The sequence below is a fragment of the Scomber scombrus genome, chromosome 19 (genome assembly GCF_963691925.1).
Source record: "Scomber scombrus chromosome 19, fScoSco1.1, whole genome shotgun sequence".
Taxonomy (NCBI): domain Eukaryota; kingdom Metazoa; phylum Chordata; class Actinopteri; order Scombriformes; family Scombridae; genus Scomber; species Scomber scombrus.
In genome coordinates this window covers 12,499,813-12,522,155 of record NC_084988.1, presented here as the reverse complement: position 1 = coordinate 12,522,155, position 22,343 = coordinate 12,499,813, and the positions used below count along the sequence as shown (strand labels likewise).

Here is a 22,343-nt window from a genome sequence, read left to right as displayed (position 1 = left end):
GTGTGTTTTTGTGTATAGAGAGAGAATTGTGTGTGTTTGGGCTCAAAAGCAATCTCTACATTTGTATCTGTGTGTGTGTGTGTGTGTGTGTGTGTGTGTGTGTGTGTGTGTGTGTGTGTGTGTGTGTGTGTGTGTGTGTGTGTGTGTGTGTGTGTGTGTGTGTGTGTGTGTGTGTGTGTGTGTGTGTGTGTAACAGCTGGCCCAGAGATGGCTGCCGGCACTGCAGCCACAACTCTTCTACCTCCGGTGAAGAGCGTGGTGGTGTACAGGAATGGAGACCCCTTCTACAGTGGACGGAGGTTCATAGTTAACCAGCGACAGGTGGTCACTATGGAGGCCTTTCTAAATGAAGTGACCCAGAACATTGGTGCTCCGCTTGCCGTCAGGACTCTGTACACCCCCAGACAGGGCCACAGGGTCATAGAGCTTCAGGACCTTCAGACAGGATCCCAGTATGTTGCTGCTGGTTTTGAAAGGTTCAAAAAACTGGAGTGAGTACAAAATCTATTTACTGTAATAGATTGCTTTTCGAGCTCTAAATTCAGGAATGAATTCAGGCTGTGTTTGGATAATACAGCAGAATGAGAGGTGAAGTGTTATTACAGGCTTTTCTTCATCATGTGTGTTGTTTCTCATGTATAGTTACCTGAATGCAGGGATGAAAAAGCAGCCCGCTGCCCGTGAAGAAACTCAGGTACGCTGTTACAGTATTTTTCTCATGTGGGCAGCTTCTTTTAAGGCCAACAGAACAGTCCATCACTCATTAATCCCAGTCTAACCAAGAGGAATGCACCACCAGACCACACTGTGCTCATATCAAGTTGAACTCCTGCCAAGTCAAATATGAAAATTACTCTGTGTTTGGTTTAGCGCAGGATTTTCCATTACAGATGAATTCAGAATTGCCTATCAATTTGACAACATATTGTTATGTTAGCGTTAGTTAGATTAGTTCAATCAGCACCCTTTTTGCGCTGACGGTCCCTTTGATGTCACTGGTTGTGATGTAAATTACCAGAAATAATGAGCTAACCATTGTGCTGTCCATCAAACAGTCACCCAGAGCTCGCAGGGAGCCCTTTCAGTGTTGTTAAGTGACATTAGATTCAGTAAATACACCAGGATATAGTCAGAGATCAGAAGTTCCCAGATTGTATCAGAGGTTATGATTTCAAGAAAATCCTCTGAATGAATCTGAACTCTTGAGTTGTTAGAATTGAACCTTTTTTTTTGTACAATGGAAGGCAGGTATTATGCGAAGACAGCCTCTCTTTGCATCCTCACACAAAATCAATTTCAAAGGCACACACACAAAAATACACACATAGAGCCACTCATGCTGACAAGTGCTCGCTTTGTATTCCAACCAGCTGGCAAGGGTCAGACTGCTTCGCTTTTCAGACCCAGAGTGTGCTCTCTGCTGTCTTAAGCCATCAGAGCCACTTTTCTAAAAAACATAAAAGAGCAGAGAGTAATTGTGTGTGACTTGGGAGTCTGCCATTTGGAAAGAAGGGTTTTTTTAAGCTTGTGTGTTTGGTTTTAAAGTCTTACATGCCTGTGTTGTGGTTGCTGTGGAACAATACAGGAAGTATGTCCGTATGCGAGTGTATTTTATGCTGCAGGTGAAACAAAGAGTTAGCCTTCCACAAAGTGTTATCAGGGCTATGTGCATGTCTGGGCAGGCCTAATGCCCATATCCAACGCCCCATGCCTCTTTTCTTTCCCTTCAGACACACTGTAAATATGCATTAAACCTCTGCCACTTCAAATTAAAAAACAATAAGGTAAGATTATCAGTGTCTGCTCGAGCTGATTGATTTAGTCCAGCCACAATATCAGAGCCAGACGCGGATATTGGCTCCAGATTTCATTGATATGAGGAAGACATGGGTAACAAATCTGAGAGGAGACCTCGGATCAGACCCAGCATGTGAATGCGCCATTGAAAAAGTGTTGGAGTGACGCTGGTTTCCATGGCTGCAGCTCTTGAGATGACATGAGTAGAATAATCACTCAGTCATTACATATTTTGGATAACTGATTTGGCTGTGATGGACGTGCAGTGCATTTGATGCACAGAACATGGATGACGTGAGTCTGAAGAGGGAATTTTTCATATTACTGAGCAAATGACAACATTATGATGTTCTGCTGTACAATGCATCATATTTTCTGAATGTCCTCTGCAGGCAAAAATAATCCAGAGGCCAAATGTTTCAGCCAGATGGAGGAAGTTCATACCTGTACCTTGCATTATACAGTGAGTAGGAGAGTATACATGCAAACACACAATCATCCAAAGTACACGTACAAAGCATCTGAGATCACTCCCTGTAATGTTTCAGTGTTTTCCGAAATGGAGATCTCCTGTGTCCGCCATTCCGATTCATCATCCCACGGAGCATGCAGCAGGACCTGGAGCAGATCCTGAGTCTGGTCACAGAGAAAGTCAGCTTACGGACCGGAGCTGTACGCAGGTCAGTGACACTGACAGATATACTCACGCACTCTGCTGAATACAAAAAAAAGAGAGAGAATTGCAGTGAATATTCTCTACCCCCTGTGCTTTAACAGGTTGTGCTCCTTGGAAGGAGCGACTGTGTCTTCAGTTGGGGAGCTGGAGACTGGCCACTGTTATGTTGCCGTGGGTACAGAAAGGTTCAAGAAACTTCCATATGTGGAGCTGCTGGTTTCAAAAGCCACAGAGAGGTATTGTTATGCAAGGTCCTGTATGTGTGTTTGTGTGTGTGTGTGTGTGTGTGTGTGTGTGTGTGTGTGTGTGTGTGTGTGTGTGTGTGTGTGTGTGTGTGTGTGTGTGTGTGTGTGTGTGTGTGTGTGTGTGTGTGTGCACATGTCTTTCTATCTTTGAAAGAACCAATTTCAGTTGAAAACCAGCATTGTGAGAACATTATTGTGTCTTGACGTTTGGCCGGTCCTCACAACTGCAAAGGACAATTTAGGGTAAAGACTTGGTTTTAAGGTTAAGGTTAGAATTGGGCCTATGTTCAGTTTAGGCATTTTGTTGTGATGGTCGAGGTTAGGTCAAGGGGCTAGGGTATGCATTATGTCAATCAGTGTCCTCAAAAGGACATAAAGACAGATGTGCGTGTGTGTGTGTGTGCATAAGGAAGTGTGTTTATGTGTGTTTATTCTAAAACAAAATAATGATAGAAGTAATGCTGGTTTTCTTTATTTTGTAGGTATTACCCAGAAAAGAGAAGGATATTGAGGAGGGCGACGGTAACTAATCCATTTGCTTACTTTCAGGCCATAGAAATACTTTCTGATCATCTTTACACTGCAGCCTGCAGTTAATTTACAGCATGTCAGCTCTAAAAAGATAACTAACTAAAAGACAAAAACAAGTAATGGACATCTTTTGTGTGTTTCTCTCAGAACAGGAAAGCAGGGAGTGGCCCAGAAGACCAGTACAGTGACTCCGCTCTCCTCGAGTCTCCAGAGGTAAAAAAACAACAACACAAAAACACAACAAAACAGAACAATCCTCCTCTCGCTTGTATTCTCAGTACAAGAGTTAAATTCAGTTTATTAATTTGCTTGTCCATTACAGCCTAACCCAGTCACCACACCAGTGAGACACAAAGTACACAAAGAAGTTTTATCTTTATGTAGTACACTATACGTGGAGTGACTCTAATTCTGTTGTGTCCTGTGAATCTCAGATGTCCGACGGGCGGAGGGTTAAGTCAACAGGAGATGAAGCTGCAGCTCCACAATCCATACAGCAGACGACTGGGAGAGAAGGGGCCGATGAGACATCCATGTTTTTCGCCAGGCCAGTCAAGATCCGCAAAAACCGAGGGCAGCCAAGACCACCACTCAGCAATGGATCTGGTTAGGATCTCTATTGTTCTGTTTTTCTTTCAGAATCGAATATATTTATTTTTAAATGGATCTTTTTCACATTCACAATGAATGTTTGTATTGAAGTCCAGCACAGCATGTTTAAAAGGGGAGCACGGCAGAGGAGAGAGGAGGTCAGAGGAGCTGAGGAGGTGCAGGAGGATGAGAATACAGCTACAGAGCTTCCTGTTGACCAGGTTAGTTCTGCAGTCATCTCAATGTCCTTGCTTATAACTACGTGATAAAATAGCCCTGAAGGAGGCATGTTTTCATTGTTTAAAAGACATGTTTAAAACATGAGCAAATCTAAATCTGTCTCTCCCTTTCAATCTAAAGAGAGTAGCAGAAATAGTGGAGGATGAGGAACAAAACCACACAAATGATCTGCACAGCACACAGCAGGTAGGCCTAACACAAACTCCATAGAGTGTATAATTTAGAAAATGAATTTTAAAAAATTTGGAAAAATGGATCCATAGTGGTCTGGATAAGAAATACATTTATATATTCATTGATTATGGTGCCCTTGCCAGATTATGTGATACATTTTTATCGGAAAATGCAAAAAGCAAATAGCAACCAGTCCAGAAAAACATTCTATTGTATAAATTCATCTGTCTAACACACAAATATCCACAATATTCCCTAGTTATTTATTCACTGTCACAAGCACACGTGTTAACCCCCCCTCCCACATTATAGAGGGAGAACACCCACACAAACACAATGGAAAGCAGGTACAGTATGTGTGAGTGGACGGTTTTTAGATAATCATCCAGTCCTAATAAAAAGGTTCAGTTAACTTTTTCTGCAATAAATGGGTTCAGAAAAACTACATTTTATTTAATTCATATTTTGTCTTTTGGTCTTTTAAAGGTGTTGGACGTGGAACAGAAGACATTAAGAGATACTCAGGATATGACAGAAAATACTGCAAGAGCTGAAGAGTCTACTGATGAAATATTGGTACAGACACTCACTTACATTAGCAACTTGTTGCACTGTCTGACAGCTTATAATGGGCACAAAAACATAATCAGCAATTAATGTCACTTGACTCAAAAGGAGCCTGAGCTGAAGCAGACGTCATCAAACTCAAGGCATCCATCATCCAGCTCTCACAGAGGAATTGAAGGAAGGAACAATGAATTTCAAGAAAAAAAGGCAAGTTTTCTTGTAGGCAGGCATGTCTAGGTCCAAGAAAATATGTGCTTGATTTTTTCTGCTTTTACACTGTTTTAATATTTTTGCAGGACTCCCCATCAATACAACTGGAGCAGAACCATCATCAAGAGGGAGCAGTGGCCAAAGAGAACAGTGGCTTCATCAAAGAGGACACGTCATCATAATAACCCCCAACAGCTGAACTGCAGCCACAAGCACAACAAATAACTTAGCAATTACTGCTTTGACGTGACCTATGCGCCTAAATGAATGTTCGATTTATTGTACTTTACCTGTGGTTATGAGCCAAGTTACAACATTGAATTTATGTTGGGGGGTTTTTTTTATAGCAATTGTAAGTGTCAAAAATCAGAACATGACCAAATAAGAACAGTACATGATGGACACAATATCACATGATCTATTACTTTGCATTACAATTCACTGCAATAATCCCATGAACTCACCTTGAAAATGATCACACAGTTAAATCAGCACAGTCTTACACAAATTACATATTTAAGGTAGAATTTGATGCAAGAATAATTCTGATGCAGGTAATGTGTAGTTGTTCAATGATGCAATTTATTCAATATACAAAATGTACATAAGAAACAATATTTTGGGACATTTCCACACTAAATGTATCTCGGCTGCTGACATTTGTGATGTGAAATCACAATAATAGATCACAACAATGCAAGAAGAAAATCTTGGTTCAATTAAATACTGTGACAATAAAAATATATATTACTATATATTAGACATATTTCTGAATACTTCATAACTTGTTGACACATTTTTAAAGAACAAACACGGTCACTGGATTTTAAAGCAACTAGGTCCTTATTCATCTTTGTAAACAAATGAACTATGGTGCGTCTAATTTAGTAATACATCATGTATACAAGGCAACAAGGGAGAAGAAAGAGAAGAGAATTAAGTGAATGAAAAACAACTTTATCCTCAAGCTTAGCAGAAATTTGCTCTTTCCCACACACCACTGCTGAGAAAAAGGCAGTCGCAGTAAAATGCTCCTGTTAAACCAGGGGCTGACATTTAATTGGCCCATTTCAAACCCCAGCTTTATTTGTATGTAGTCTCTATAGCGTTTATGCAGATGCCAGTCATGGTGGGGAAGCTCATTGCTAAAAAGTCAAAGTTAACAACCACCAATTTCTATGTTAGCTCCATAAATCTGGTGTCACTCTGGGGGTGAACCCTACGTGAACCCACTTCTGCTCCAACTTGGGATGAGTTTCTGGGCAGGTCTTTTGAAGCTTACGCTGAGTTCATTTAGGCACAACTCTCCCACCAGAACTGTTGCTCTAAGGAGTCGCTGCCTGAATCTAAATTGCCCCCCCCCCCCCCAGTGCAGCGCCAGCTCTGCTTTGCACTTCTGTACTTTCATGTTCACAGCTGACTGGAGGGTATATCCCTGATCTTCTGATCGAGACAGGTCACCATTAGTGCACAGTCTGATTCATATTCTGCTTGCCAGGGTCCTCCATAGAGCTTATAACACACAAAGTGATGCCAACCATGGTGAGGAACATTCCTGCAACAGCCTCTGAAAAGAGAAAAGAGAAAAAAGATATAGGGGAGGATTTTTTTTTTTTTTTTAAAGCATATCTTTAAAGATAAAGCACAAGCAGAACAGTATTTCTCACCAAAAGTGGGGAAGGAGGGATGTAGAGAAGACACTTACGTTTGCCTCCAAACTCTTCACCAAGTAACTTGCCAGTGAGCAGAGTGCAAAGGAAGGTGAGAGTATTGGCCACAGGAACAGCAAGCGATAACTCTGGATAAGAAGAAAAGGAGGAAAATCTGGGCATAATATTTTATTATATAAGGTTTCAATTATCACACAACATGGAGGGGAAAAAGGTATGTTGATTAAAGCCCAGCTCTGGTTTTCTTAATGAAGACAAGTGATATATCAGGCATAGCTGCAATATATTATCAATGAATTTTGAGCCTATGAAGAGAAGATGAGGTGACTGACTGACTCTGCTGTAAGGCTTTTACACACATTAATATCAATATCAGTGCTTCCAACATGAACGAGTAAGTGGACAAGAATCGTGTGTCTCATGATGTCCAAGAAAATGGTTGACACAGTAGCAGAGTTTGAGGGGAAAGATACCTTTCTTTCACATTTTTAAAATTTGTACAATCCAATTGTCTGCAGAAATCTCAGTTCAGTGGTCATACTGAAATTGACATGTCGTGATAAGTAGAAAAAGCATGTGTAAATATGCATAAATAATGTGATTTATTTAGCTACAGTTTCGGGGTCCTGGAGTTGTGCATGCTGGCTCACAGTGACAGCTTACTGGGACAGTAATTAAAACAGGACCTCTGTTCATGTTATTAGTAACACCTGTGCTACCTTTACCGATTACAACAAGTTAAAAACATGAATGCATAAATAAGGTGTGGTCGGTTATCACCAGTTTTCTCCCAAAGTTACTTTATTTTTAATGGAAAAGTTTAGTGTTGATCTCTTTTTCATAAGCATGTTTATTCATTTTTTTAAGTTTCAAATAAAAATATTTACAGTCCCCTTCTTTAAAAAAAAAAAAAGAAATCTGTAAAATGTGTGTGACTTATTTTGTGTGGCCAAGCAGTGCATACATGAAAATGAGTAAATGAGCGATAATGACTTGTCACAGCACAGGGAAGGCACAGAGGTTTTTAATAAAGAAAATGACTATTTAGATGAGCTGGCTCTGGGACCCTGGTGTTGTGCATACTGGGATGATTTAGGGACGCTTAGTGAAACTGATATATAGTAACACCTGGACTTTTGAAAACCAGAGTTAAAAATGAATTAATGAATTAAAGGATGCTGTCTAACAGTGATGATGTTAAACTTGAAGCAGCTCACCTGTGGTGGAAAGTGTGTAATAGTAGACCAGAGAGCCACTCTGGTTCAGCAGAAATGGGATGAGGTACTGGGCAGCAAGACAAGGAAGAGGGTGCAATTAAAACCAATTTATTTTGCAATCATTTCAGACTTCCACAATGGCGCAAAAAAAAAAAAAAAAAGATCTGAGGGTTTACCTTTAGATTGAGGAGAAGAAACTTAACCTCAGCAAGTAGCTGCGATACTCTGCTGGTCTTTGAAACATGTTCTATCCCCTCTGTACCCTTCTTCAGGAATGGATTAGTGCAGCCCCACAGCACTGCCACCAGCAGCAGACTCAGCAGCTCCACTGCGACACAGGTCACTCTCATTTTACTATTTTACACTTAGTTCATTTAACCAGAAGTCTATTCAGCTACATTTCTGATTATACATTATTTAAATACTTCGACATCTGGCCCCATTGGTGTAAAATAGGCGTCACAAAGTCACACATCAAGCATCATATCGACTTCTATCAACTCCTGTTATTGTTACAGTCTCTGTTATTAAAGAGGCAAATAGCTGTGTAGCTTTAGCTAGCACCTGTGTTAGCTGGAGAGGTGAAGTTTAGCTTACTTCCTTAGCATGAGCTGTATAATATAATAGCTACATTTGGCTTAGTTCCGTCTTTATTAGTGCCACAGAGAAAGCGTACGGAAATACATTATAAAACACAAACTACAGAGGCAATATGTCTTTGTTTTTTTGGAGCAAATACATGATTCCAGATGATAAATTAGCTTGTTTATCCACTCACCAATAGTCACCATCGTGATAATGCAAACACCTCGCAGTGAAGTCGCATTCAAGACTGTTTTCCAGCTGTTGGTGAACCTAAATATACACGCCCTGATTTATTAAAAGGCTTCGGCTTCTGTCTATCGTCAGTTATTAAAAGATTGAGTGATAAATCAAAATCCAGACAGGCACCGATTTTATGTGTACAGTCTCATTCGTGAACGTTTTGCAACGTTTGTTGTTGTCGTGAATGCAGCTTTGAGGTTTTTTTTTAACACTGTAAAGCCAGGAGTTGGCAGCTGAGGGCGCCTGCAATTTAGGACTTACACAACATGGGGGGAATTTAGGCATCAACTAAAAAGACAGTCTGTGATTTCAGTTATTACAATGTCTTTTCTGTTACAATAGTGTATATATTATGTATTATTAGTAGTAATAATATATTTTTCAAAAAAAAGCATTACAAGACTAAGACCCCCGAATAACTATTGGTATCACACATTTAATGTGCCTAAATGCATATTTCAACAATTTAACAACATGTATTATTGTCCCACATTAGTAACAACATGCTGTCCCACATTTCAGGCCACATTTTTTAAAGTGGGAATGAAAAATTGACAGAAAAAAAACAAACAATGAAACATGCTACCACATATTTTGATGCATGCATATATCATAAACACAATCTGATAATAACTGGCAACATTTCTTCATGAATGTCACGTTTATATCATTTACATTAAATTACTCACAATTCTTTGTCACTGACCTTTGACTGTGTGATTTCAATTACTTGACATTCCAGGTTTAATTCAACAGTAGTCCTTTGCATTACTTACGTACATTTACCTCTTTTCTCTTCTTTTCTTGTTTTCTCTTCACCTGCAAGGCTTTACGTCATTATTTCAAATTTCCTTTCCAGTATTCATGCCATGTTTTCTCTGTGTAAATAACACTAAATTATAACAACCAGAAAACATTACAACCAAACAACCAGAAACATTTAGAAACTTTTAACTTTATTTTAATCTCATTTCATTTAAAGAACCACAAACAATACAAATACAGGGAGCAACAAAAATAAAGTGCAAAATCCTTTGGCGTCCAACTAAAAAAGGATCAGCGCATTGGGCTGATAATCAGATATTTAATAAAATATCTCTGTGGTCTCTTCACTCTACAGGATTAAAAAAGATATTTTATAGATTTTTTAATCAAAAAAAATATCTGACAAATCTATGTGCAGGAGACAAAGATATGCAGTATGATGCAAGGTAAACTAAATTTATTAAGGCATAGATCTGCAATATTAACAAATTAATCATACTGCTTACCACTATCATACTTCATACTGTCTTTGTCTCTTCTAAAGTTTATACTAATTCTACTCATGAACCTATATGGTCCTCTTTAATATAGAAATGTACACACTTAAGACCAACTTTACAGTCTTTACTACACATTTTCTTCATTGTATCAGTTGTGATGGAACATCTGTAAGAGTACAGGAACCTGTGGCATCTATACTTTGAACACTGACTGTAGCCAAAAAACGATTCTTCACAAGGAAGTTTTTGTTTTTGTCCATCCTTCATGCAGTCCATTGTGTCTATTTATGGTCTAGTTTTGTTCATAATGTATATTTTTGTCTTGTTATCCATGTCGTCGCCGGCAGTGGCTCAGTGGGCGGAGAGTGACGGTGACAACACTAACGTCACGGATTGAGTTTCCACAGATTTCAGTCAGCACGCAGCATGTGGTCACGGATGAAGACAACACATCAGTCAACGCCTGTTGTGAGACTAAACCGCAGTCTTGTTGCTATGTGTTTCCTAGTGATGGATGGTCATGCATGGTGACTACCGTGGATTCACTGGTTGTGCTGAACTGCTCTATTTGGTTTCCCTCCATGCTGTTCAGTTCCACTCTGGGAAACTGGAAGCCGTTCTGTGAGGCTGGGTTTGATATGGTCATGATGCCCGACACAGAGCTGACTCCCATGGTGCTCAGTGGCATGTTGCTCTGAACTGTGGATTGTGACAGTTTTGGACGAGGTTTGGAGCCCCTGTTGACTCCCAGGACTCGAGATACATGTGTCCGCCTGGCCACAAAGAGAAAATGATGTTAAGACAACTCTCACATCGGTCACTCACAATGTTGTTTAATTTTACTGAACAATATTTTCAGCAATTAAATGTGTATGGTCACGGTATATATTGCCCCCCAGCCTTCTCATTTAAAAAAAAAAAAGTCAGTAGTATTACTTTATTTGTAAATGACAAAGATAATGATTTAATTACTGAGTTAAAGGTACCAAGCACAAGTGAGTGCATAAGAGAAATATAAATACTGCCAAAAAATAAGAACAGAAACATGGAGGACAAATAAGAAAGATAAAGCTGGGATTTTCTGTCATAACTGTTAATATTATACCCTACACTGTACGCTGTATGCTGTAAGTCTGACTGAAATGAAGCAATGAGTATGATGCCTGAAACTATATAGTATTTTTTTTTTTTTAAATTTATATTCTCTCCTTTCTTAACATCAATTTTTTGTTTTGTTTAAAGTAGAACATAACAGAATGCATTTACTTAAGTACTGTACTTATGTACAATTTTACCTAATTCAGTTTATAAAATGTGGTGGTTTGTTATACATCAAATTAACCAACTGCATATAAAGAAGTTACAATTAGCTCAAACCAGACAGCTTCTAAATCAATATACTGCTTACACAGTTATGCATCCATGATGAAAATTCCATTATATAATATCACAGACAGGAGATATTCTGCTGCCTCAAGTATACTTTTACTTTTAATACTTTAAGTATAATTTGCTACTAATACTAGATACTAGATTAGATATTATATATAAAATGTATCTCTAAATTGAAGTATTGCTTTTATCACAGTAAAACAAAAAAGTATTTCTGCCACCACTGCAGGCTGAGTCATAACAGTCAAATAAGATAAATCTTATTGCAGTTGGAAAATGATTAATGAGATGTCTCTCTGTACGATGGTCAGTTTTGTTTGTTCTTATGTTTCTTGTGCTCTTCGTGTCATTTGATGCATTTTAGTGTAAAGCACATTGAGTTTATTAGTAATAAAATGTACACTAGATAAAATTGCCTTGCCTTGCCTTGAAGTTGATAAAAATAGTATCATTGTGTCTTTCATGACTCATGACAATCAGTATGAAGCAACTGTTCTGTTTATGAAGAATGTGGCCTCACCTGTTATATGTCTTCAAGATGATCAGTAGAATGGCAAGAATGATGATAATACCTATGACAATGACAGCAATCATTGCCCCAGAACCTGAGATAGACACAGAGAGGGAATGAGCGATGAACATGTTTGAAATTGTTTTCAGTCTTGCATATCATTTAAAATTTGCATTTTACATTTTACATTTTCCCCTGCTCCACACAGTGCTACTTCTTTTTCTCCTGTCTCCTGTCTAGTAGCTTAGCAACACAAACAGAACATGTTAAATATGTTCTATTAAATGCACGGGCGCCACTCCCATGCAAACCATGCAGATTATCATGCATGATGCAAGAGGTTGCTATTAATATCATTTTTCATCTGAATCGCCACCATGATAGACATCGAGATCTGATTGTCTCAACAGCAAACAACTCATTCATAAGGGTGTCCTTTATTTATAAATCACATACAGGGATGTCTGTGTGGACATGTGCACAAACACTTTCCCTCAGACACACAAAGTCACTTTTGTGGTATTTACATACACTTACATTTATTACCTGGTGAATTACCCTAACCCTACCCATAACCACTACTTGCCTAAATCTCACCTTTGCTGTAAACTTAACCACTGACCCAAAAATCAGTGTTTTACCAATTGAGGACAGGGTATTTGTCCCCAGTTCCTCAAGCCATTCCCAATCAACTGGTCTTAGGCCTAGTGTGTACCCCTGAAAGTGACTTAAGTCATACCGCACAAACACAATCACACACACATAGAGGTGACTTATGATGTCCTTACTCTGGATCAGTATTTGTTCTTTTGATTTGGTGACGGTGGTTGTGTTTGAAGGTGTTGTAGTGTTGCTCACAGGTGAGGCAGTTGGAGCTTGCATCTTCAGTGATAACCTGCAAAAACAGAGAATACTATTGTTTTACTCCTTGAAACCAAAATTAAACATAATTTATAAATGGAAATATTTCAAAATATTGAGAAAAAACCTGTTTCTGCCACAGTCATACAACAAATAACTGAGGAAAGAAGAATATAGGAAAACATTTGAAGATTAATTATCTGTATGGTATACCGTATTTGTATAAACAGTAGGTGGAATAGCAGAGGAAGTGGCAGAAATTAATTCATGTTTTATATAAACCACAGGAATGAAGATCTTCAGCAGAGCATTATGGATGAAGTACCAAACAAAGTAAATTTCACTACCAGACTACTCACTGCCAGTCATCCAGACTAAAGCTATTATTAAGATATTTTCAAGTACAGCTCATTAAGTACACTTTTTTTTTCTTATCCAAGCAGAAACATGCTACTTCCTATATCACTTATAAATGACCTTTAATGTATTGCAAATACATGACTGAACAGCTTTGTGTTTGCTCTCTGGCTTTAGGATGACACAGCAAGGTCATGCATCATTGTCTTGTCTGCCGCAGTGTTACAAAAACATTTGCGGTATAAGAGGTGTTATCATTAGATAGAATGATGACAGGTTTGACAGTTCCATTACATTCATTAGACATCAAACCCTTTTGCCCCTAAGCGACTTACAATCAAGTGCATTTACTGCTCTGCAGAGCATACATTAAATGGCCATTCTGTCATATATTCATTAGATGATTATAAGCACATGTAGTGTATACACATATATGCAACCTATCAAATCCTTGTTTTTCAAGGTTCCATATTTCAAATGTGCAACAGGATTTAAACAGATTAAGACTGTTTATGACAGTTATTATGTTGTTTCCTTGGAGATGATGTAGGTTATTAATCTTATTGTCAATAAATCCCATGAAAAGTCCAAGACCAACAATGAACTGATCCTACTGACAAGTATTGTGTATCCAGTCAAGTCTAATACAGCCTATTCCTCTGTGCCATAGACCTCCTTTTTGTTTAAAAACGATTAAAAACATGTGAGTTAGCTACACAATTATTAATTAATGTCGTACACTGTATGACTGCCGTACATACCCACTAGCACACCAAATGTACTAATCCACATCTTAAAACAGTCCCCAACAAATTCACTATTACTCCTGTCTGAGTCCATCAGAAACATCTGCGCTCTGCTCTCTCGTCTTTCTGAGCTATATTTTGGTGTCCAGTCAGAAAAATTGCATGTGAAATTAGGAAACACATCCTCCTTTGAATTTGTCATTCCACTCTCTTTAACATGCTACACATGCTGTGATAAATAAAGGTGAAATCAAGATCAGACTGATAAGATTTGTTTTCTCTCTCATGATTCATGTAATCACACATCATCAACAATGTATGTTCACAGATGTTATTTGGCCTCAGGCAGACTATCAGAGCAGCTTTATTATGTTTTTTATTGATATTGGCAAATCTTAATCTTGATTATGATCTAATCTACTGTGCTGTAATTGTTATGTGTCATGCGGAGATCATCTGTCATTTAGGAGGATCCCTGATACTGTTCAGGAAACAATTCGCACACAGCTGTAGGTCAGGGCTGTCCCTGTAACTAATACTTCCCCAGTGTCATGATAATAAGCCTTTGCATGCTCAGAGACAGACACTTCACATGAAAGCATTACAATTGGAGTCACTTTGTTTTAAAGTTCCTTAAGGAAAACAATAAAATGTGAATACTTGGAAGTTTATTTGCAGAAATCTTCACAGAGAGTTTGTTTTAGCATGTCAGTTGGATTTCAGTTTACACTTCAATGGCTCTGGAGCTGGTTGCGCGTCATCATGGGAGTTCCTCATCCGCTTTTCACGTAGAGCAATGTAAAACAATAAGTAAATAATGAGGTCATTGAGTCATTCAAGTGTGACTCAGATATGTGAAGTATAATGAGCCATAACATCTTTAATTATAGCACCTGACTTGTCACCCTAATACAAAGTCTAATTCTTTTTGTAGACAGTTTAAAAAATGTTTTTTATTGACTTCTGAAATGCAAACTCTATTTGCTTTTTGTGCTTATTCACTCTCAGTTCTCATTTTCACTTTGTTCACAGCCTCAGTGACTAATCCCAAGTCTGCTGGGAGTGAAGCACAGCAGCACAATCAGAGCAGGTGCTTCAAGGGGACAAAATTTGCATCAGCTATAAAAAGCTCAATAACTGTAGCACACGGAAGAGTAACCCCTGTGTTGGTCCATCCCTCACTGTCTTTCTTCTCTAGGTTAGACTGATTGCGCTATTGATTGTATTCAAATTCACAAGAAAATATGCAAAACCTTTGATTCCATGGCATCACGGCCTGTGAAGTTACCGCTGAACATGAATAATTATATAAACTACAGATTAACTTAATGAGAGGCTGTTGACAGACATCAGACTGCTGTCAGACTAACTGAGGATAGCAGGAAACTTTTGTGTTTAGAGAAAATAAATGATAGACATGCAGTAGCTAATTTTCGGCTTATTGACTGAGTTTGCATTCAAATTTAATATCCATGTTAAATTTCAGGTATGTGCATCAACTACAATGAGCCTCTTATGATAAATGAAAGAGTGGGAATTAAAAGAAGACCTGGGTGCTGAAAGACACATTGAAACACTTTCTCTTCTCTCTGTAACGTACACACTTAATTATTCTCTTTCTTTCGCTGTCACTGCTGTGCGTTGTTTCTTAATTAAGGTTTCATCTTAACTAGTTATAAAAAGGCTTCAAAATGTATTTAACACTCATAAAATTTCACAGAGGTTGTGAGATTAGATTGTTTTTGAATGATATCTGGATATTTGAGCATGTCTACATACAGTATCTTTAACCAATTAATGGAGGGTAAAAATGTACATTTCTACATTTTTGATGTACATATCCTGGAAAGAGTAAAGTACTGCATTTCATATATTATGGACAAGAGTAAAAAATATTCCAAAAAGGAGAATTTTGACTTTTCTCACAGACCAAATCAGAATTGAAACTATAGGCTGACAAAATAGACTCAAAGCCTGTACTTGATACTCATGTGTACTGTGTGCCTTATCCAGCTTCCTGCTCAACAGCAAATATTGCACAACCAATTCTCCCACTGTTGACATACCATTACCCATACAGATTAGTAATGACATATATCACATTTACTGTTTGCAAAGGTGACAGGTTCTGATAAGTGGCTAACTGATCATATGCTGTCTAAGGTTGGTAACACCATTGCTTTGGTAACACAGCATGCTGTTGATGTTGGCAAAGTTCAGTGACCAACAGTATGCCGTTAAGAGTGACGTATATCTATTAGTGACAGAAAAAAAGAAACAAATAGATATAAAGAGTTATTCAATTGTGTACTGATGGGATTACATTTAAGTCCACAAGATACATCCTGTTCACAAATTTTAGATGAGATTCCACAAATGCTCTCCTTACATTTGACGTTTTTTAATTAATGGAGTTCATTACACAAATGTATTTAGCAGCTGCAAACACTACTAAAATCAGTTTAAAACTTGTGTGTGATGTGATGTGATTACAAGAAAAATGTCCTGTCACAATGGGAAAGTTGTTTTAAAATAAAAAATGCTTAATTATCACAACATGGCAGAAGGCTTCCTAGAGGAAAAAAACACAACAGCATCTTGCTATCACCAAGACAACCAAAATGACACCCTTAAGAAATTGGGCTGTCTGGAAACTGAGATGATTTATTTTCCAACTTTGCACATCATTATACTATATATCACCTAAAGTCAGCTGGAATATAACCTTTACAACATAGTTTTAAGTGGATCAATCCAGCTAATTTAATCTTGAGTCTGAGTGTGACAATTCACTCAATGTTATTCATGTGTTTTGTAGTTTCAGCAGTGGTGATGCCTCTGCAGATGGCATCACTGCTATCTCTCAACAAACACTGTCTTGGCCAGCACAACATGATTCTGCCATGAATTGTGTCTATCAGATTTTATCAGGAAAAGGTATGGTTGGAATAAGCAAAACGTATTAATAAATCGAAACTGTGCCTGTCAACATCTAATTGCTGGAGTAGCACAAAGTTGTTGCAACTAAGAATTGCCAAACAAAATATTGTAATTTGTTCACTTAGTCACTCCAGTTAGGCAAATCACCATCTTATTGGTAATACATACAGGATGTATCCAATGTAGCTGCATGACTTGGCACATCCCTGGTATTTCATCAGTGGTAGGTGGGTGTGTTGACTCCCACGGAATGGGGTGTGTCGATAGAAATAGGTAATACATCAGATTGATGGCAGGTTAGGTTTTGGTGAAGCTTTGGTGTGGTAAAACAACAGTTGAGAACCTTCAACTGAGCAAACACCTACATTCAACACAATCATTACTCTAAATGTGCACCTAACCCTTGTACTCACCGCCATCCTGCAGCCAGATCATGACTTCACTTGGACTCCCAGGAATACAAACAACCAGCACTTGGGGCTGTTTAAATATCACATACTATAATTGCTCTAAGCAGTGCACATTGCCAAAAGTATTACGCACAAACATTAGCCAGTTACCACATGCTGGAAAGGTGTTCCTTTTACGCAAACTAGAGCCTGGCATCCATTCTTCTGGTGCCCATTGAGAAGCTCTAGAGCTACAGAGGTAGAAAGCTAAACAGAAAAAAACGTTTTTTGTTCCACATTAATATCAACTGAAACCATGCGAAACAGAATTGCTTTAGAATGCCAATCAATTTTGATTCTAAACAATTGTTTACACATATATAATACTTTAAAGAGAGACGGGCTGTGTGCGTGTTGAAGAAGCAGTTACATTGTGATCTCTTCAGCCTAGCGTCAGCATCAATAGCTATGGCTCACATACTAACCAAACACAGGAGCAAAATCAAACATTAGTCATTTAACAATGGCATGAGACACAGATTTGAAAGATTTAAATGATACCGTCACATTTTTATTGTCCGACTGAGAGAAGGGAAATCTGGCAGGCAAATTCAAATGTTACTGCCAGTGTTGGCCAATTTCTCGATCAAGGGGCAGAAAATACATCTCACGTGTGTGAGAGGAATACTGGTAGACACAAACTTTAGCATTAAACTACCACATTTGTTACACAATCATCAATATGCAGACTTGAGTGATATTTTTGTTTTTGTTTATGTTAAGTTTTGAGGATTTCTATCAATCAGCACATTACTCCCACACCCCCATTCCATCATGGCAGCATGATAGAATATCCAATTTATGGGGTTAAAGTACCTAAAATTATATAGGTTTTTCCTATAGGACAATCACGTACAGTTATGAATTATTCGCATTTATCGGATTTCAAAAAACGTTACAGTCACATTACTGTGAGATATCATTTCAGTTTGAAATATCCGCTGATGCACAAAGCAAAAATCATTTTTCTCAGTTTAAAATAATGTGAAATCATTTGAATGCATTTCCTTAGAATCTGGAGCCAAAGTAAATCACTTTGTTTTGACTGTATCTGCTTCCTCATTGGCCAGTTTCCCCTTGATGTAATTATAGTTTGTTTGTTGTTCCACAAATTGTGGCTATTCCCTCACACTGCAGATTCAATATCCTTCTTCCACCCTTAGTAAACAATTTATCTGCCTGTTCAGAGAGTGTTCTCTCAATGTGCAGAACAGGAACTATTTAGTTTCCTCTTTTTTTATATGAGGAAAAACCAGACAAGGCTGTTGACTGGCTCGACCTTTTCCCCTGCGTACATGTTCGTCCACACACGCATCTTCTGCATGTATGTTCACAAACACATTCAAAGTATAACCTTCGTCAAATGATGGTCTGAGTCAATATTTAAGCAGTCAATTTGAAGCAGTTCCCAGGTTGATAAGAAACAGGCGGAGTTATTGCTTCAGATTTCCCTGTAAGAGCAGCCTTGCAGTCTGAAGTCACAGCAGAGAGGTCATCTGCAACCAGTAAGGATATACATTTTACCATGCCATTTGTTATCCGGATGTCACACTGAAGTGGGATTTAACTATGACTTTAACAACCTCAATAAGTCACAGAGGAGTGTGTCACAACACGGACAGGCCTTTGGCTTGGCACACAGTGGCCTGTAACTGATGTAAATGATGAGATGACATCAGGGATTTAAAAACGTGCTAATTAAAAAAGATATTTGTCGTAAAGAGGAGATATATCCAGACTGTGTTTCAGCACAGAGTGTGGGAGTTTGTGACAGCCAGAAATCTCAGGAAGAGTTAAGTGAAGTCTTTAGAGTTCGTCAATAAACTCTTCATGTCGTAGTGAAAATACAGGCTGCATTGTCCCTGAAATATCTACAAATCAAGATGGGCAACTGTCATCCAAATACCAAACTGGTTTAGAAAAAGTACCAATTTTAGAAATAATTATTTATATAAAACGTCACACAAAAGCAATAAGATGGAAGAAGAAAACCACTTTGTCACTGAGGGATGATTTGCATTCTTGGCTTTCGATGTATTTTTTCGCAGTTATGAAAAGCTTGACAAATTCATACTTATAGAAAGGCAGCAAAAATAAAAGAGCTGACAGCACAAACAAGTCTTGGCTTTTTAAAAAGACTTTGATTGATCCATTCATTGTCTAAACCAGCAATGTAGCTGAGTTTGGAACAGCCTCAGTGTCTGTTCTGGTCCAAAACACTGAAAGAAACTGAAAGGCGCCCATTACTATTTGTGTCTCACGTGTTGTTGTAACTTGAACAATTGAACTTGAGCCGAGATAGAAAAATATACATGAAAATGAACTCTTAACTCTGAGACGTAATGCTGAAAAACAGTGTATAGTGTTCACTTCACATTTAAAGCTGTAACAAAAAAAGAATTAGACAGCCACTGTTAAAAGGAACTCCAAAAGTCTAACTGTGACATACTGTTACATGTTTTCCGAGTTCACTTACTGTGATCAGAATTAATAAACTTAAATCTGTAGTTAAAATCAGTTACATGCATCTATGTTAGTCAGCCATAGACAACAATTGTCTGCTTTTGGCATGAAGGCAAAGGGCTGAAGTAGAGAGATACATACAAGGTATTTACAGGAGGCTGATAATTGTCTTTTTAATCTCTGTATTATCATGAAAGAAACCTGTTCAAATTATCCATTTTGAGTTCCCCCTCTTATTGTATCACACTTTATTAATCTAATATTAACACTTCAGTGTGCTCTGATGTGTCCTGGAACAAATCCCCCATTTTCTAATTAGTATTTGATAAAAAACATTTTCTGCTGATGTCAAGGATATGTCTCAATTCAGCATCCTGAAATACGGCTTCATTTCCAGTAAGAGGTGCAAATTGACAGCCTTTTTTTTAATCGAAATCATTTCTTGCTCATATGTAAAATATGTTTTCAAAGGCTACTTATCAAACAATCAAACAATACTTATCAAAGTTAAATATGATAATGACAGAAATATAATACACTGTGCTTATCATCTGCAGTGCCAGCCAGAAGATAATATTCTATCCTTTCACATCTTACCCACTTACAACTCTTTTTTTTCTGTTCCCAGTCAATTTAATTAAAGGCACTGATGACACTAAAAGCCAAAGCAATCTTACTTCACTCAATATACAACATGTATGAGCGGGTCACTGGCACTCTGTCAAACTAAGCCAAAGTAACAGGCTAAACTCACATTTCACTCAAGCTAGTGGTGTAGCTGGTATGCAAACATAGTTATTAACCTTTGGGGGAGTGACTGTACGAACAAATAACTTTCCTATGTTTAGAGCTTTGATGATTACTCCCTTTGTCAAGAAACTACGAATTAGTTAAACTAGAGTATATTTGTTTAATATAAGCCCAAACAAAGCAACAATTTCCAAATGAGTAAATATATTATCATCATAGACTACATGTCCCTCAGGCAGACAAACCAGTGAGCTCTACAGCAGCAGTGCCATACAAACAGCAGTCATATTTTCCTACAACGTAGTGGCAACTGATGAAAGGATAAGTGGAGCCGTTCCATCAAACAGTCACTTATCAATAAGAGATACATGGTCAGATAGTGTTGGGAAATTATATTTAACCTTCCCAACACAGACGCAAATCTGTGTCGTTCTATTGGTTCAGCAGTAATAGTGGATTTCTGAATATGAAAGCTCTGTGGAATGTGAGCTATTCATCTGACACTCACCTGCTGTCTCGCCATATTGTCTGGGAGTACCCCGGTTCTCACAACATACACACACACACACACACACACACACACACACACACACACACACACACACACACACACACACACACACACACACACACACACACACACACACACACACACACACACACACAGTTGTGTTTTTATCACTTCAGAAGACATTACGTTGGCTTATATTCATTTCCTGGAGACTTATCTTAACCCTGACCATGACCAACACATGTCTAACCCTGGCCATAGCCCTAACCTAAACTTTAAACCAAGTCCTCACCCCAAAATGAATGATTTAGATTAAAGGGTTTACATCCCCACAACATGAGGAATACCTGGACCACACAGACACACACCTACAGAGAATAGACTGACAAACTCACTGAAAAGTTACTCTTAAAAACAAGAGACAAAGCTTAGATAGAAACAAAAGCTATCCAGAAAAGTCATGAGCAGTGATTAGCCTTGAGACTTACCTAACCGTCTCCTCTTTGATTTCAGCCCAAGCTTTCTCCAAATGAGAGCCTGAGCAGCAACCTGAGCAGAGCCCCCTCCCTCAGCTGACTGAGGGGGGCATAGTCCACTGGTAGAGGGGTGACAGTAACACCACGTCTAGGAAGTGAGGCAGGATGGAGTTGAAAAGTATGCTACTCCAAGAGATGAATATGTCACACCTGCAGCTAAAAGTGACAGTCCCACAAGTACAAACAGACGGGACAGATACAAACAGGAACAAAAAATGAGTAGAGATGCCTCCGTGTGTGGGAACCAGAGTGTTTATAAGAGGAGGAGGAGAGTGAGGAGAAGGAGGAGGCTCCACGCTTGCTCACTCAGTGCTCCTTTCTGAGAGTAATAATCTCAGGCAGCTGGTTTTTCAGGTCCTTCCGCTTGGCCCCTAGGCGTGACGCGGCCACTGATCAAAAAGCGAGGCTCCTCTCCATAGTCTGTCTGCTCTGCTCTGCTTCACTCCATCATGTTTACCTCTCAAAATCACACTGGCTGCATCTGTGGGATGTCTCACATGAACTGCAAAGGGTTTGGCTCAGTACATATTGTCAGAAAAGATGAAAATAAGTCATGATCATGTAATCATTGAATGTGCTCCTGTTGTGTGAGAGTGTGTATACTATGTAGACAATGTGGTTTCAATGTTATCACAAATCCATTTATCTTTGCATGAACACATCTCATGTATGTAGTTGAAAATTAACTATGTGAATTACAAAGCCTGTCCAAAGGGTACTGGGCGTGTTTGCAGTAAAAATACAGTATATAATCATTTTTCTTTGTGTCAGTGATTTCCAACAACTGGAGGAGAGATTGTTTTTAAAAAAATAAGATAT

General features: G+C 38.4%; 3 protein-coding genes across 3 annotated transcripts; 1 reads left to right on the top strand and 2 right to left on the bottom strand.

The window, feature by feature from the left end:
- Positions 1-207: 207 nt before the first annotated feature.
- dcdc2b (doublecortin domain containing 2B) lies at positions 208-5,213 on the top strand. Its single transcript, XM_062440864.1, has 12 exons — positions 208-491; positions 643-694; positions 2,190-2,260; positions 2,346-2,477; positions 2,575-2,709; positions 3,201-3,240; positions 3,397-3,462; positions 3,684-3,855; positions 3,952-4,061; positions 4,201-4,266; positions 4,741-4,830; positions 5,118-5,213. The coding sequence occupies exons 1-12, from the start codon at positions 208-210 to the stop codon at positions 5,211-5,213; spliced, it is 1,314 nt and encodes a 437-aa protein (XP_062296848.1).
- Positions 5,214-5,612: 399 nt separating this feature from the next.
- On the bottom strand, positions 5,613-8,894 carry tmem234 (transmembrane protein 234). Its single transcript, XM_062440389.1, has 5 exons — positions 8,697-8,894; positions 8,095-8,246; positions 7,919-7,985; positions 6,737-6,829; positions 5,613-6,598 (listed from the first exon to the last, which is right to left on the bottom strand). Exons 1-5 carry the CDS (start codon positions 8,707-8,709, stop codon positions 6,495-6,497), a joined length of 429 nt encoding a protein of 142 aa, XP_062296373.1. The 5' UTR covers positions 8,710-8,894; the 3' UTR covers positions 5,613-6,494.
- Positions 8,895-10,501: 1,607 nt separating this feature from the next.
- ncmap (non-compact myelin associated protein) lies at positions 10,502-12,793 on the bottom strand. Its single transcript, XM_062440863.1, has 3 exons — positions 12,700-12,793; positions 11,921-12,005; positions 10,502-10,781 (listed from the first exon to the last, which is right to left on the bottom strand). Exons 1-3 carry the CDS (start codon positions 12,791-12,793, stop codon positions 10,502-10,504), a joined length of 459 nt encoding a protein of 152 aa, XP_062296847.1.
- Positions 12,794-22,343: the final 9,550 nt, after the last annotated feature.